The following is an 18352-nucleotide window of genomic DNA, read 5'->3' as shown; positions in this document are numbered from 1 at the left end:
TCTGGTGGTCCCTCCTACCTATCTTGTTTGGTTCTTTCAAGGTGAACGAGTGTATTCTTCTAAAGTGAGAGTGTTCTACTACCTCTAGTTACAGTACTATAAATCCAAGAGTGCAGATGATACCTTGCTTGGCAAAAATTAAGAGGACTTCAAATGCTTTCTGCAGAAGATCAAAGATAACTTTCAATACGATCACGTCTATATCAAAGAGACAAATCCTCACTACTAGGCCAACATGTAATGAAAATATTAAAAAGTTGTCAACAATTTAATCTCATTTGGTTCCACAATCAACACCCAGGGCACCAGCAGACAAATCAAGAGACATATTGCATTGGGTAAATCTGCTGTCAAGGACCTCTCTAGGGTGTTAAGGAGCAATGCTATCAGTTTTAAAACTAAGGTTCATCTGAGTCTAGTCTTCCCCCTCCCCCAGTCTTTTCAATAACTTGTTATGCATCTTGAAACTTGGACAATGAATAAGGACGACAGAAGACTAGATGACTTTGAGTTGTGTTGGAGAAGAGTACTATCCCATGGGCTGCCAAAAACCCCATACATTTTTAGGAAAGTGCATTCAGTGCTTCTTGGAAGGATGGAGAACCTTCCATTCACGTTGTTAGGAGGGGCCTGGGCCTTGGAAAAGGACATCATAATCAAAGGCAGAGGATCAGTGAAGGGTAGGGAGACTTCAACAAGATGGGAGTGATAGATACATTGACTGAAACAATGGGTTCAAGTGTGTCAGAGATGAGGATGGAAGAGGATAAAGCAAAGTTCAGATCCACTGTTGCTGAGTGGTAGTCAATTTGATGGCACCTAATAACATAAAGCTAAGGAAGAAAAACATCCCTCTTGTGAGCTTCCCAGTATATTAGTACAACTATTGATCCTAAGACCGTGGTGTGACTGCCAAATAAGCAATCTCAAAATGCAGCTGTATTAATATAGAGCTATTATGCATAGCAACATCCACTTCCTAAATAACATGCCTCTAAATATTGATAGTGATGGAAAGGCTTCATTCAGGCCTTCTGCTCATAGGGTCGCTATGAATTGTGCTCGACTAAAAGGCAATCAACCACCACCATTAAGGATAGTCTAAGGGAGATGAGATTTCCCTTTCAGTCCATCCAAAAGGCTCAGGTCTCAAGTCCAGGCTGGCTATGGTGGGCTGTCACTCAACCTCCAATGACATTCACGCAAAAACTGAATCATAGCTGACCCTTCAGTGTGGTTTCAGAGGCTGTAAATCAGCTTATTATTCTTCCCTCAGAGCAGCTGGCCGACTTGCAGTACAACTGTACCAACTAGGCCAATGAGCTCCTTATCCCTTCACTGAGTGTTCAAAGGTAGGCTGGAGATCACCTGGGAGAGGTTCTAGGCTTCTTCACTGGAAGGCACCCAACAGGTCCTTCCAATGTCAGTCCCTTCATTGACTCTAAACTAGAAGAACCACAGGCAAACAAAAGGGTCTCTTCTGTTGGCTACAAAGAAGGGGAGGGGGGAACGGACTCATCTTGTCACAGGTTTTGCCAGGTTTCCTGCAAAACTTGACCAGGAGAGGATAGTAGCTGCCCACTTCTTAGCCTAGAAACTCAAAAGGGGGAAATTTTGCACTGCTCAGTAAGGGTTTAGAGTTACAGAGCAAAGAGTTATAAAGCAAAACTCCATCCTGCATTGCCAAATATTTGTGCCCTTGGCCCAACAGTCTCCTGGAAATAGCAGACAATGGGCAAAGCAGGAAGGTCAAGGGCACCTCAGAGTTCACTTAGCACTACCACGTCAGCCACACTCCTGGCCCTCTCATGGCACACTTCTTGTCAAGCTGACAAAGACAAAATCTAGCAAAAAAGATGACCACAATGCTCTCCAACCATTCCTGGCTCCCACCAGCAAGAAGTGAGACTGAGAGAGATAAGATTCTTTTAGAGATGAAAAAACTAGGGCATACAGGTAGTGACATATCTGGGTCACAAAGCTGCTGTAGGATGAAAAGACTTTGGGTCAGGCTGACTTCTAGCCTTGATGCCCAAGCATATGTCCTGGTCTCTAGGGAATGCATTTAGTCCTTTTATCTATCTGTATTTCAGATGTAAATATTTCAACATACCACCACCATCTCTTTTAACCAATTAGTTCATTGTATGTCTAGCAGGTATTTAAGAATCTGACACAAAGGTTCCTGAGGCTGAAGGGACAAAAAATGATAGGGTCTACTGTTGGCTGCTTAGAAGTGGATTTCCGACATAAAGGAGTAGCAGGACAAGTTAACAGGAGAGTCTAGAGGCCCAAGTTCCCCAAACTATTTGTTCACTCTCCCCTTTATTTGCTATGCATTACTGACAGCTCTCTCAGGCCCATTAGCCTCTGGAGTTAGAGCAATGGCCTTACTTCAATGGGTTCACCATGTGTTTGTTCATTAATTACCTAAAGCCATGACTATCAGAACTGCGAGTAGTTACCTCAAGTTCAATGGCAGAGACATGCTTTAATTAGCATCTACAGTACCACCCCCACCCCCGAAGCCATTTTGTCACGTTTCTTTAGCTCTTCTGGTCAACTCTCCAGGCACAATTTTACTCAAGACATCATGGCTTTCTAAATCTAATCCAATGACAGCAATGACTAGAAAAATCACCATTACCTAACCATTTGTAACTCATGAAGGGAGGAAGGTAAGATGGACAAGGCAACCACCACAGGAAATCAGGTGAGAAATGCCAAGGGTCCAAAAGGATGGCAGTGGAAACAGAGAATCAAGAAATTCTTTAGATACCAGGCTTGGGATGTAAGAAAGCAGTCTGAGCTGAAAGCCCACATTCAGACACCTCAGTGAAAGCCTACACTAACCCCATATGCTATTGAAAACATTTCTTAACACATTGCCACACTTTTAAATTGACGACCACGTGTTAAACTACTAAGTAATACATACTAAAAAGAGCTGACCTGAGGCAACCCAATTTTTATCCTTAAACTGTGTATAATCACACATGGACATTACAGAAATACCATTTGATTAGTTCCTGAGGACACTACATGGTGTGAGATGACATTTTACATAAATTACCTGAAAGGAAAACATAGCTTTCCCATTCCATCTAGCAAATTTTCAGTATGTAAATTTTAGACAAGGTTATTAAATCATAGTTACACTCACCCAAGATCTTATTTTCCATTTACTCTCAATGCAAGGATGTTACCAATGTCATTTTTAGTTCTCTCCCTAGTGACAATTCCACTTAAGACATTGTCTAGACACAATCATGATCAGAAACATTTGTCACCATTACTGCCAGTGCAATTCTCCAGTGCAGTGCTCTCCTAATAAGTGCAGGCCTTTGACCTCTGCCCCATTTCCACTGCCCTTGACACCTTAACACACTTGGAAACCATCTTGTCATCAAACAGGCAACAGCTGGAGCCTCAAGGGCTCCCAACTTCTTTTAACTGTAATGAGGTGCTTCCTCCAATTGTCCTACTCCGATGCCAGGGCCCAAGGATTCCTGAATACACTGACTTTGAGGGGAGAGGCTGCGAGATTCCCTTATTACTATGCCAGGTTACTCTATTTCATGATCTTACTGTAAGATAAGGTGCAGCAGCAGCAAGTAAGTGCAGGTGCCATTTGTCCCCAGTGGGCTAGCACACAACAGCGGACGTGCAGGGGATGGAAAAAAACATCGATGCTGGTTACGTGAAACCAGACTGTACTCAAGACTTAAAGCCAGCAGTTTCTAAATGCCAAAAATATAGACAAATCATTGCACCTTTTAACGTATGCTAGGCTAAGTCACAACAGAGAAGTCGAAAAAATTTTCTCTGAAAAGGGACAAAATGTTTTTGGTTTTAAGGGCCTTCTGGTCCACAGTACAACTACTCAAACTCTCCTAACATGAAAGCACTATGGACACTGTAACCACAAATAATCATTGCTGCATTCTGAATAATAAATTGTGGATTCTAAGATTTGAGAAATGTATATTTATATGCTTTTTTTTTCTGTGTACCATCAAACTGGATCTGACTGGTACAGAAGGAGATTGCCTTTCCCTCTCCAGCAGAGCATCTGGTGGATTCAAACAGCTTACCTCTGGGATTGCAGCGCAGCTTCTTGCCACTAGGCCACCAGCGTGCCCTTAATTCTTTTAATCTCATAAAACTTCTTTTTAGCTCAAGGCCTATACAGCACAGAGCAGGAAAGGTGCCAGACATAACTTAAGAGTTATTTTAGTCTGCCAGTCTTGCATAGAAAGGGAAAGTGAACCAAAATGGACAAGAAGATAGGTGCAAGGAGATGCTCTAAGAGCCTCATGGAAAGAAAAGCCACAAAACTACTTGGTCAGAGGTAACCATATCCTGGCATCGTTACATGTAGTATTCTTAGGCTGCTGATGCAGAAACTATAAGGAAAAGGGGAATTCTATTTCCATTTTAATAGGCTTCTACCTGGCACATTCTGTCATCAACCCCTATGTTGACAGGGAAATTACAAACAGTACATAAAGACACTTAAATTGTGGTGTGTCTGCCATGAATGAGCTCTGGTGGTCTAGTAGATGGAGTTCTGCTATCAGCCCAAAGGCAGGCAGTTTGAATCCACCAGCTGCTCCACAGGAAAGATGTGTTACCTCCTCCTGTGCAATTTTCAGCCTCTAAAACTCAGCTCACTGGTCAGCTATGACTCAGCTCCAACTTGAAAATGAGCTCAAGGTTTTGCTTTTTTTACCACATGCTACACATCCATCAATTAGTGAAGAAAATAGAAGCACTAGTAATTACAGCACTGTCAACTTTTTAATCTAAAAGTCTATGTGGCAGAAACATGTAAAAAATGAGAAATGCAATGTAGGATGTATTGAAAATATTTTATAATCAATCCTCTAGAATACTAGCTATCTAGTACAGGAGAAAATTTATGTGGTGGAGGAACATTTCAGTAATCTTAAACAATGTAATATTTGACTAGAGGACTGCATCAGAATTTAACAGATAAAACGTTAGGTTTCTTCACATTTCCCATAGAACAGCTACAGCATTAACAACATTTCAAGAAATAAATGGCAGAATAATCTAAAATGCCAAGTTCTGTAGTCAAATAGCCAAATACATTAGGATATTTAGCAAAATGGTTTGTAAATGAAAAAGATAACAGCAAAGAGTCTCAAACTGGCTTTTTCTTCTTTCCCCTCAAATAGAGTCTTTAAGTCTCCAGGAAACAGAGTGGCCAGAACTTGGCCAAAGCAGTTTTCAGGTAATTATCAATTCCAGTATTTGTAGTTTCGTTGCCCAAAGACAAGAGAGCTCCGTGTCACCATCTTCTGCTGCCACTTTGTCTTTCTCTTCAAGTTTTCAAATTGCTTTAGAGTAAATAAGTGTGTGGAATATAATAAACTTAAGGAGTACTCTGTTATCCAATCGGAAATGTTACCCTCTTCCCCACTTCATTAGTCTATCTTGAACAATGAACATATTTATGAATTGTTCTTTTATTCTCCTGAGTCATTAAGCATATCAATTATAAAACATACAGGTAATACAAACTCCAGAGGTTTCTTATGTTTATGAAATAAACATATGAAAATCAAACTACATGATAACATGGGGGGGGGGGAGAGAAATCATGGTTTTATTTATTTTCCTTAGTGACAGGCTATGAGTGTGCGACGTAAAAGCGTAAAACTCACCACCAAGTTGTGCTAAGAATACTGCAACATTATGCGGGGGGGAAAAATCTGTGCAAATTAATCTTACTATCAGATGGTGGGAAAAATAATTTAGATACTTCTAACATATTTAAACAACTGAACGCACAGACAACTGTCTCCTCCTTAGGGTAAAACATTACCAATGAAGGAGAAGGAAAATGGAGAAAAAAAAATATTAAAAAATTCAAACAAAATCCAACACTGCTATTAAGCTTTTTCTTTTAATATGCCATGAGATATTTTGAGTGTTTATTTTTCAAACCACTTTTCCAGGTGTGTCTCCCAACCCTTTTTTAAGATACCAGTCTTTAGAATGCAATGATATAGTTTCATCCACCTTCTCTTGAGAGCAATATATAATACTAATGACTTTCATAGCTTCACATCCTTAATAAAAACATTTACAAATACAAGAAATGAAGTTTAGAGACATATGCATCAATTTTAAAAAAAAAGAAAAAAGGGTGGGTGGGGGAAGGAATCAGCATTGAGTGGGTTTAAGAAAGGCCGCAGTTTGAATTCACAGGCTGCCGATAAACACGTTTTCCGCTGAGGGCAGGGTAAGAGAGAGAGAATAAATGCGGCATTTCTCCATTGGCCCCAAAAGTGCTCATATCACAAAGGGATACATCAAAAGCAAACATGCAATGGTTGTTTTAAAACTTTTACTACAATGTAACAATGAAGTAAACAGTAATCAGACACCTATCAATTTCCCCCTAAAACAAACAAAGAAAAAATGTAAACAGAAAAATAACTCTGCCTATATATACTTGAACAGCTTCTCAAATTTAGAAGGGTCTCACAATCAATGATCAAGAGATTTTAAAATAGCAGTAATTATTTTCATTTTAAGAAAAGGTTCCCTTTCTCTCCCCCCCACCCCACCATCCTTGCAAATATTTAACATGAAAGAATGGGTTTCCTTACATAGTAATTTTATACTTATTTGAAGCAGCAACAATAACCATCAATAAATTTGGCTTTTCTGTTTATATGTTGCTCCAATTTTTTTTCAATTTCATAAAGCCATTATCCAGTGTTGCCATGAAATAGACTGTAGATTCTAGGTAGCAAAGATTCTTTTCAAAACCAAAGTTAAATCAAAGAAATACAAAGCAGGGCATTACACTAAATTTCTGGATCTAGTACACTAAGAGTGAAACCTAGGAAAAATTATCTACTGTTTTATAGAAGAAATAAAGACCTGCAAAAGCTGATTTTTGGTTGTATAATATTTTACACACTGTGGATTTGCGGCATCTGCTAATTTAAGCAGACATGCACTGTATTTATCCCTGTCCTATATCCTATATCCCTCCCTCCCCGCCCCCAACCATCTACTACCTTATACCAAGTATTGTGGATATGAGCCCAAAATCATCCCAGACAATCCAGTGAACAAAGTTAGTGTAATGCACTGGTGTGAAGTGTGAGATTTAAAAAAGTCCCTTTCAATCTTCATCAAAGTTTTGCTGTAGAAGAAAATTGGCAGCCAAATTCTCATTCTTCTCACAAGCAAAGTATGCCTGTATCACAAGTCCTTCAGGAAATCCTAATGCCTTTAACTGGAAAGGAGGGGGGTGGGGAAAAGAGAAAAACATAAATACAGTCCACAAATTATGGCACATATAGTTTTACTTACTACTCTGGATCTTACCATAGCAATACTGAAGGATCATACCTATTAACCTAAGGACACTTAAAAAAACCCTTGAGAATTGTACAGAAATTCATGCCTGTCCAACCTTAAGGGCTAGATGGAACTTAGGACCTTTTCTTTAATAATTACAAGTCTTTTTCTTAGTACAAGGCATTCTATAAACAAATTAACTTTGATTATTTAACACTCTAAAGCATTAACACTAAAATTCAGTTGCTAAATGTGGTTTAAAAGCAAATAAATTAATTTATCTATGACCAAAGGACTTTTTTTTACATGGGTGCCTATTCATTAGGAAGAGGCTAGTATACAGTATCTACTGTGACTAACAAAATAAATATACACATTCAAAAGAATAAAGCTGGAACCTTTATCTTACATCATATACAAAGTTAAATAAAAATGGTCCATAGAACTCAAAGTAAGAGCTTAAACTAGAAAATTCCTAGGAGAAAACATAGGAATAAAATTGTGACCTTCAATTTGTAAGTTTCTTTGACATGGCACTTTTTAAAGTACTACTAACAAAACTGAGAAATTAGATTTCAATGATATCCAGTACTTTTGTGCAAAGAATACAGTCAAAAAAGTGAAAGAGGGAATCCACAAAAAGTATTTCTCAGCCACATAAAAGTATTAATTTCTAGTATATATAAAGAACTACTATTCAACAAAACGACAAATAACTTTAAAATGAAAACTTGGATAGGCAGTTCTCTAAATATACAGAAATGGGCAATATGCACTTGTAATGATTCTTGCTATCATTAGTCATTTTAAAATTACAGGGGGGAAAATAAGAAAAGAAACAAAACAACAACGGCAAAAACCCAAAAACAGGGAGAAAAAAAATCAAAACCATACTTGACTACCACAGAGATGGCTTACAATCAGAAATAGAAAGTAACAAATATATATAGGTACAATGTTGAGAATAAGGTAAAATGACACAGCCACAGTGCAAAGCAGTTCAGTGGTTCTTACAAAGCTTAAATTTCCATGAGACCCAGTTCTCACTCCTAAGAATATACCAAAAATACTTAGCAGCAGATTAAAAAAAAATGGTAGCACACATCAATGTTTATTGTAGATTAAAAATAGACAAACTGGTAATATTCAGGTATTACCAGCAGATAAACGTGCAACCAAAATGTGGTAACTACAGTATTATTCAGTGAAAGGGAAATGAAGTTTTAATGGGTGAACATAAGTTAAAAATGTACATTACTGGGGGGGGGGTAGAGAAAATGTTCATTAAAATAACATTTAACAAAAATTTTAAGTACATTACTAACACTGATCTCAAAAATAATTTCACAAGACAGGGTATGAATATAAAACGTTGATTCCTTTTTTATAAATACTAACAAAGCTCAGAAAAAAATGTAATGATAAGCCACACCGTTAGAAAAACTAAGTGACTACAGTGTCTGCATTCTTTAACTTGAGGGGAACCAAAAGAGAATCAAGAATAGGGGCTGATGTTTAATGTTGCAAGGAGGGACTGGTCCTTGGAGAGGGACATCATGTTTGGGGGAGTGGAGGGACGGCACAGGAGGGGAAGACCCTCGATGAGGTGGATCAATTCTGTGAGTGGAGTGGTGGGAATGAGTGTGTTTGAGATGTTGAGGTTGGCACAGGACAGAACAGTGTTTAGGGGTATTGTACACAGGGTCGCTATGAGTTGCAGGCGACTCAATGGCACATAACAACAACAACATGAATTTTTAAAAATGTGTGTGTGTGTACCGTCAAATTGGATCTGACTGGTAAGGAGATTGTCCCTCCTTCTCCAGCAGAACATCTGGTGGATTCGAACCACGTACCTCTGGGATTACAGTGCAGCTTCTTGCCACTAGAGCTCCCTAATATATATATATTTTAAGATTGATTTTTTTCTTACCAAATTTTAAAACATAAAAGAAATGGTTAATTTCTTTTTCCTAGAGTATTAATACTATTTTATAACAGTTTGATACTTTACTGCCAAGCCATGGATTCACCAAGGTCAAGACTAGAAAGTGAAATGAGGAGAAACTATTTACTGGAACCTCCAGGCAATATTCAACTTCACTCTGTCCCACAGAGCTATATCAACTGATGAAAATGCCTTGTACTTGTGCTGGTTAACAAAGTAGGCTCAGGTCCCAGTAGACTACTAGGAAGTATCTGAGATGTAGCTAACAAGACTAAAAAACTGAATTGTTTGCTTTACGTATACTTACCCTTTCTATAGCTTCTTTTTCCTGAGGTGTTACTTGAATGTAGTTCATATGACCACTTCCAGCTTCTGCAATTCCACCGCTGCCGCCTCCACCCCCTCCTCCTTGACCACCAGCTTCTTGTACTGGTTCATTTAACATCTGAATAAAATGCTCCTGGTGTTGGCTAATTTGCTATAGTGATTTGAAGGAGAAAGGAACAAAAATGTATTGATAAAAGCATCTTCAGAAAAAAGTAAACATTCTAACCACAAAGCTAAGAGGGAAAATGTTTACTGTGCAACACAGAGTGATTCTGAATTATTGCATTTTTGGAATAATGTCATTTCCACATATCATAGAAACTCAGTACTTTTGTATAACGTAAACAGTGGTAGATTAAGAGAGTTCATAAATTCCTCATTGCCCACAGCATGAAAAGCAAAATAAAAAATCTATTTTGGCAATCACCACACACAGCCGATACCAAGTTGGTTGCACAACATAATTAACGTTAAGTGCTATCAGTGAAATGTACACTTGAAAAAAGCTGCATTGGCAAATGTCATGTAATACACAATTTAAAAAAAAGATCTGAGTGAAAAAATTACATTCAGACTATCAATACCGGGATATATACACACGAACTCATCCTTTACACACACACACGCACGCATGACAGTTTACATTACAATTCTGTGCAAATCTTGACTATTTCATGATCTGAGAAATAAAGCTTCCAGCTATGTTCAGACAGTACTCCACTCATGATAAACTTGAGAAAAGTAAAGTTAAAACTTGGGTTTCCATTTATTCACTGTTGCATACTAGAGCATTAATATTCTACTTGAATGTAGGAGCACAATTTTTAAAAGTTCTGATGGATTTTTTTTCACCTGATATATTCTAGCCCACTTTAAAATCAGCACTAATTTAAAAAAAAAAAATCACCTGTAGTAACTGAGGATTCTCTCGGCCTATCTGTTGTAGCAATGCTGGAAGCAGGGAGGGATTCTGCTGAATAATTTGTCTCATCTGTTGGAACTGAGGCTGATTCCGTAAAAATTCAAGCGGATGTCCTGAAAAGAAATGTAAAACAAAACACAGGTACTAATTACAAAAACAGATCATTCAGTCATACATTTAAGAAGCAAACAATGTCAGGGAGCTCTGGTGGCCTAGTGGCAAGGAAGCTGCATTACAATTCAAGAAGTTCACGGTTCAAATCCACCAGATGCTCTGCTGGAGAAGGAGGCACAATCCCCTCCTGTACCAGTCAGATCCGATTTGACAGTATAAGGTCTTTAGTTACCCTCCAAGACAGCAAATGACATTCCCCCCTCCAGGACACAACTTTTAGCCAAACAATAAACAAGCATGTTAGGTGATCAACAACAGCAGGGAGACAGGAAGCTTCAAGAACAATTATATAGGATCAAAAGGGCAGCATCTGCCCAGAGATAATGTTCTGGAGAGAGAGCAGAGAAACAAGAATGGAAACATAGACATGAGGAGCATGTTGTAACAAGGTCCTATCTCAAAATATGATGTGTATAAATTATTGACTGGAAAACCAACTTGATGTGCATGGTGTCAGTGACGACCTGATAGCAAACAGTTTAACTTAATGTCTAGACAGAACGATTCCTCACTCTACTATGGGCCATAGGCTTTGCTCTTTATGTCAGGCCTTTGAAATGGTACTGTGGACACTATCCAATAAGTAGACTAATCAAGTTTTTATTTCTACTCTGCATAAAAGATCTCACACTTTTTGAAGTATCATTTCACTGTCTCTATAATAACTACTACAATCCTTCTGATTTTGAAGTAATACATACTTTGTGGTATTTCTAAAGAAAGAAAGAAAAAAGGAGGCAAACCATTCTGAATGACTTTATGTAACAGTAAAAGCCAACTTGGGGAATAGCTCATCCTTAAAATAAACTATGTAAGATCTGTCCTTTACCAAAACAGTAGCAGTGATATTTAATAAGCAAAGGATACCTTTTTATATTAATCTGGCTTTTATACCCCTTTCAAACATTTACATAAGGGGAATTTATTAATATGCTTTAGAGCTATAAAGATGTCTGAGAAAGAAAACTCACCTTAGGAAAGATGATTAAGTTATTGTATACTACAACTTCAGGAACATTTCATCCCCTTGAAAAAAATCCTACTTTACCTCCAGAACTAGTTGTTGTAGTTGTGGCTGTTGTAGTTGCTGCAGCTGTAGCCACTGCTGAAGATGGAGGTGCTCCCGTACTAGCTGCTTGAGGGGGATCAACCACAGCTTGACTTTCTCTATCTCCAGGTATTCCCTGTAAGATTTTGAAGCTTTACAATGTCTCATCATTCAAAGTTTATTAAATATTATAGAGTCCAAAATTTATTAGTCTATTAGTCCCTGCTTAATTTCTAAAAGCATCAATCAGATGTCTGCTTCAATTAAAAGTAGTTACAAATAAAGTGGAAAGTATTCAAATTAAGTTATAAAGAGATTAGGACAAGAAGAACTCAGAATCGTACAATAACCGTTCAGTAGACCTTTCTATGATTAGCACTTGGTAAAATCCTAAACTTCTGTTAATAACATACAATAATTAAAAGGTAACTTAAAATTTAAAACACACCTTCTCCTCTATTACTGAGATGGCTGGCTTCCAAAGGTTTATAATTTCTTAAAAAAATTCATTGTTGTACATTTTTCTCCACATCTTCCCGAACTCCCAAAGCAAACCTTGTTCCAGATTGTTCTCATAATGCATAATCATACATTCTATTCAGAAAGTTCTTCCCCTCATCTGTTTTCTAATGCAGTATTCATTATCTATTCACTCTTTCCCCAGTCCCTTCTTTACTCACCCGTATCTATCCTATTTTATAACAATGTTATGCAATATTGGTCCTTTTGTGATTGAGACTTTCACTTAGCATAATGTCCCTAAGGCTCCCCCATGTTGTGTAATGTTTTACTATTTCATTATTTTTCAATGCTCCATAGTACTGTATGGATATACCATAGTTTTTCTATCCATTTGTTTGTTAATGGGCACTTGAGTTCTTTCTTATCTCTTTGCTATTGTGAATAATGCAGCAATAAACATGGGTGTACAAACATCTGTTTGAGTTCTGGCTGGTTTTTTAAGGATATATTCTCAGCAGTGGAACTGCTAGGTTAAATTTCTATTTCCAACTAAGAAAGCTTCAGACTGCCTTCCACACTGCCTTTCCATTTTACATTTCTAGTAGCAATGAATAAGAATTCCAATCTCTCTACACCTTCTCCAGCATTTGTTGTATGCTGGCCTGTTGACTTTGTTATTGTTGCTGGATTGTTTTGATGTGCATCTCTCTGAGAGCTAGAAATTTTAAACATTTCTTCATGTGTTTGTTTGCTACCTGAAGGTCATCTTTGATGAAGTGTCTATTCATATCCTGTACCCTTTTGTGACTAGATTCTTAACCTTTTTCTTGTTGAGGTGCCGGGGTATTCTAAGAATTTTAGATGTAAGTCCCTTATCTGAGATCAGGAAGTGGGACTCACCTACCTTGAATCTCTTTTTCAGTGCTTATTTGGGGTCTCTTTCCATTCCAGATAAAACTGGAAATTGCCTTTTCCATCTCAATGAAGAATGGAATTGATATCTGTATTAGGATTAGAATGAATTTGTAGACTACCTTTGGCAGAAATGTCCTTTTCACAATATTGAGTCTTCCTATCCATGAGCATGATGTATTTTTCCATTTCTCCAGAACTCTTTGTTTTGTCATTTTCTATATAAACGCCTTTTGTGTTTCTAGTTAGATTTATTCCTAAGTATTCAATCTTGTGGTTAGCTACTGGTAATTGGTATTGTGCCTCTTAGTTCCATTTCTATATTCTCTTTTACACTGTAGAAAAATTCAACTGATTTTTTTATGTTGATCTTATGCCCAGCAACTTTGTGGAATTGGTCAATTATGTCCAACAGTTTTCTTGCTACATCTTTAGGGTTTTCTGAGTGTATTATGGTATTATCAGGATATAAATATAGTTTTACACTCTCTTTGTCAGTGTGTATACTTCTTATTTCCTAGTCTTACTGCTCTTCCCAAATACAATATTGAATAGGAGAGCTGGTAACGCATATCCTTGCCTAATTAATGCTTTCAAGAGGAATGCCTTTAATTTCTCTGTTGAGAATGATGTTTGCTCTTGGTTCTGCTCATATACTTTTCACTATGTTGAAGAAATTTCCCTCTATTCCTTTTTTGTTGAGTGCTTTAATCAAGAAGTGTTGTTGGATTTTGCCAAAGGCCTTTTCCTCATTAACTGATAGGATCATGTGGTTCCTGTTCTTTTATTTTGTTAATGTGATGAATTTTATTAACCATTTTTCTTATGCTGAAGCATCCTTACATATCTGTTATGAATCCCACTAGATCACTATGAATCTTTTTTCTTCTTCTTTTTTTTTTTAATGTACAGATTCTACTGGCCAGAATTTTATTGATTTTTTTTTCCCATCTATGTTCCTGAGAGATACTGGCATATAGTTTTCTATTTTGGTGATGTCTTTACCTGACTTTGCTTTAGGGATGTTTGCTTCATAGAATGAATCTGGAGTATTCCTCCTTTTTGTATTTTTCTGAAATACTTACGACAGAATTGGTGACAGCTCTTCTCTGAAATGTTTGACAGAATTCACTAGTAAGTCTATCTGGTCCATTTTTTAGTTGGAAGTCATTTTATAATCCATTCAACAACTTCTTCTGTAATGGATTTGTTCAAGTGTTTTACTTCAGTTTGGGTGTGTTGTGAGTTCCTAAGTTATTTGTCCATTTCCTCTAGGTTTTCCTATTTGTCTGACAATAGTTTTTCTGTAATTTTCCATTTTACTTTTCTATTTTGTGTGTGTGTACTGTAAAATTGGATCAGACTGGCACAGGAGATTGCCCCTCCTTCTCCAGCAGATCTTCCAGGTATATGGTTTTTTCCTTTGTCCTCTTGTTGTTTTCTAGTGGTCTGAGAAAATGGTCTGTAGTATTACTATGTTTTTTTTTAATAGATTGCTTTATGACCTAAAATATGATCTATTCTGGAGAGTATTCCTGGAATGCTGGAGAAAAACGTAAGCTTGATCTTTTTTTTTTTTGGTTCATCAGTTTGTATATCTCCATAGGACTCATTAATTGAGTGGTTTAATTTGTCAGCATCTTTGTTGAGTTTCTTTCTGGTAGTCCTATCTTCCTTTACAGTGGCGGTACGGAAATGTCCTACTGTTAGTGCTATTACTTTTTTTAGTTCTGTCAATATTTGCTTTGTGTGTTATGCAGGTCTCCTTCTATTGACCCTTTACGCATTATATAGTGTTATTTCTTGTCCTTTTTGATACTTTTTACACTGAAACCTATTTTATCAAATTGATATGCGACTGCTTTTTTCTGGTTACCCTTTGTTTAGTGTATCCCCCGCCCCCTTTGATTTTTAGTCTATTTTCACTTTTTAAGTGTGTCTTATGTAGATAATATGTTGGTTTTTCTCATTCAATTTGCAACTCTTTTTTTCTCTTCACTGGTGCATTTAAACCATTCATATTCAGTGTAATTGTTTACTGGCATCAGTTTTTTTGAGTTCTTTTTGGTATTGTTGGATACTCTGATCTTTCCTCCTTTCTGTGATGTCTCAAAGACATCAACACTGGTCTTGTTTTTACAAACTCCCTTCGTTTCTGCTTTTCTGAGATTATCTTGATCTCTCTGTCATAACTAATGTACAGTTTTGCTGGGTACAATATTCTTGGTTGAAAAGTTGTGTTTGATATATGTCCTACTGGCACTTAATTTTATTTGCTCTCCTTTAAAAGTTACTTTTCACTTTCCCCTTGCTGCTTTCAGAATATTCTTTGTCTTTGATTCTGGTGAATCTGACTATGATAAACTTCGGTGTTTTTCTTATGGGTGTCTATTTTACAAGTACTCAGCTACTTGTATTATTATTCCTGGGAAGATTTTCTTCTAATAACTCTTTCAGAGTTTTTTCAAAAAAGTGCCACTTTAAAATTTCTTCTTGACAGTGTCCCACATAATTCTTAGGTTTTCTTCATTTTCCTTCCTTACTGTGCTTTTTGCTCTAGCAGATCAGTACTGAGACTTTGCTCTTCTATCTCACTGATTCTGTCTCTTCAGTTCTGCTCATTTTTCCTTCCAATACACTGACAGCTTTTAAGGTGTTGGTCTTAATATTCCGGCCTTCAGTCTCTTGTTTTTCTAGGTTTCTAATACCCCATTTGTTTTATCCGCATTGTCTTGAATTGGTTTTTTGTTTTTTAAAGTTCCTCTTGGCTTCTGACTGCAGAACCCTGCAATTCCAGTTTTTCTTTCACCCACTGAAAAAATTCAATCATTGTCCTTTTGAATTCTGTGTCAGAGTTCCAGCAAACTTCCTGGCTTCTGTGTTCTGATAATTTTTTTTGAGGGATGAAATCTTGTTTTGGTGTTGTGTAGACTGTGATATAGTCTGTTTCTTCCATGACATTACTGTGATAAGGCTTTTTCTTGTTCAGTGCCCTAACAGGTCCATTGTCTGTCTACCTTGGCTGGGGAGCTAGGTCACTGCTTCTGATGAGGGAAGCGAAGCTCATCATGGCCGAATTTCTTTCACGTCCCTGGGCTGACAGAAGGACTTGCTTCAGCCAGGGAGCTCAACACTCGTACGGAGGGGAGGCCAAAGAACCCTGACTGTGGTCTTTCCTTGCTGGTCCTCCGGAAAAGTTTCCTGGATGTGGGGATGAAGGGGATGGGTGGGCAACTGTTTCTGTTCCTTCCTCTCTGTCTCTGCAGTTAAGTTCTTCGGGAAGCAAGGCTATTTGTTTGCTGACTGGAGCACTCTCCCCTGTGGAGTGGCAGCCAGATTCCCTTCACCACTCTCTCATGGTTTGTAGGAAGGACCCTGTCTCTGTTCTTTTTTTCCACACTGTTATTTCTGTGGATGCTGGTTGCTGGGGCTTTCCAGTTAAGGCACATGTCTGGCAACACAGGATTGTTGGATGTCCTTGAGTAGTGAGGTCTTGTCTAGATTCTGAGCAATGGTGCTGTAGGTTCTGATCAACATGATGATGCCAGTTAATGACTATGAGACAGACAGCTAGCTCCTGAAATGTAGCCAAGTGCCAAAGTTTTACCGATTTTAGAGGGAGGAGAATGAAGAAAAACTGTCTGAACAGGAGATGGCATATTCTCTCATTTTATATTAGAAGTAAAGAACATAAAGAATGATGAGTAAGTCACTTGCAGTATATGTTACTTCACTGCTTCCAGGAGTGTCTACCAATTTTAGTTCAGGTAACACCATCTGTGAATTTGTCTTACAGGGAAGATTTGCATGTTGCTGTGATGATGGAAACTATTCCAGAAACATTTCAAATAAAAGCAGAGTTATGTCCAGTGCTTCTGGGACTAAGGTAAGACTATAAAAGGCCTACTAACCTATTTCCACAAATTAGGTAAAGAAAATGTTAAAATCTTTGAGATATTGATCCTGACTAATTAGAATGAAGAAAAGTAAAATGTTTCTTACCATTAAAAGATATTCCACTGCTCTGTCAGGGTTGTTGAAACTGGCTCTTAGGGCTGCAATTACTTGCTCTCGTTCATAGCCCATTGACATGATTTCAGTTACCATATTCTCATAGGACTGACCTGTCACTTTTTTTTTAAAAAGGGGAAAAAAAGAGTGGGGAGGAAAACAGGAAACATTTAATAATAATAATTTTTTAAAAAATCTCCATGTGTTTCTGTTTTTTAGATGTCTGAAATTTCTATAACCTTGCTCTGTAGATAGTGTAGAGCAAGGCCTCAAACCGTTTCAAAATTGATCTTGCAAAGTCCTGTAGGAATGCACAAGGCCACTCCAGACCTGAGCATGCTGGAGGCTTGCAAACCAACTATTTATTAGATACATATATGTGCACAATGATTCATTCAGGTGCTAGGAATAGAAATTTAATTACTAGTCTAAATTACCACATAGATACAGACAGACAGACACACACCACTGAAGTTACTACATGCAAAAGAGAAACTAAAGCTGTAGATAAAACTAAAGTTGCTAATTATCTGACTTTAAGGCAGGGGTATAATCTTGGATTATCTAAAAAGGACCAATTTAATATCAAATGTCCTTAAAAAATAGACAAAGCAGAAAGCATTCAAGAAATGAAAGGACAGTAACAGGATCAGAGATACTAGCGGTTAGAGACAGAGGAAGAGAGTCCAAGAAAGTGGGCAGTTTCTAGAAAATAAAAAAGGTAAAAAGAAACAAATAAAACCTATAAAATGGAGAAACAACCACCTCTTCAACAAATGGTGCTGGCAAAATTAGGCTGCCACCCACAGAAATCTAAAGCAAGATCCATACCTCTCACCATACCCCACCCCAATCAACTCAAGGTGAATCAGAGACCTACAGGTAAAGCCCAAAACCATTAAGATCCTAAGAGACAAAGTGGAACCAAACTTAAAAGGCCTAGCCCATGGCATAAAGAGGCTGACAGATACAATGAGAAATACACAACCAGGAGAGGATAAAAATTGATGAACGGGATCTTCTAAAGACTAGATCCCTATACACGTAAAAAAAAACTTTTTCCAGTAAGGTGAAAAGAAAGCCCAATGACTAGGGAAAAACATTTGGCAATATCATCTCAAACAAGAGTCTCATAACAAAAGCTTATAGAAGAATACTATAGGAAAAGACTAAATACTATAAGAAAAAGTCTGATAACCTAATT

General features: G+C 37.5%; 1 protein-coding gene across 1 annotated transcript in view; it reads right to left on the bottom strand.

Moving 5' to 3' along the window:
• Window positions 1-6362: 6362 nt before the first annotated feature.
• RAD23B (RAD23 homolog B (S. cerevisiae)) overlaps window positions 6363-18352 on the bottom strand; it is a 54666-nt gene continuing 42676 nt past the window's right edge. The window contains exons 6-10 of the mRNA XM_006886915.1: window positions 17140-17267; window positions 11764-11899; window positions 10527-10654; window positions 9600-9770; window positions 6363-7279 (exon numbers count right to left, since the gene is read on the bottom strand). Of these exons, the coding sequence (XP_006886977.1) occupies window positions 7166-7279; window positions 9600-9770; window positions 10527-10654; window positions 11764-11899; window positions 17140-17267 (677 nt within the window). The 3' untranslated portion in view covers window positions 6363-7165. The remainder of the gene's footprint in view (window positions 7280-9599; window positions 9771-10526; window positions 10655-11763; window positions 11900-17139; window positions 17268-18352) is intronic.

The sequence above is a fragment of the Elephantulus edwardii genome, unplaced genomic scaffold (genome assembly GCF_000299155.1).
Source record: "Elephantulus edwardii isolate Elephantulus edwardi_28Jun2011 unplaced genomic scaffold, EleEdw1.0 scaffold00052, whole genome shotgun sequence".
NCBI lineage: Eukaryota > Metazoa > Chordata > Mammalia > Macroscelidea > Macroscelididae > Elephantulus > Elephantulus edwardii.
The sequence above is the reverse complement of the archived record's forward strand: the minus strand, read 5'-3'. Positions and strand labels throughout refer to the sequence as shown.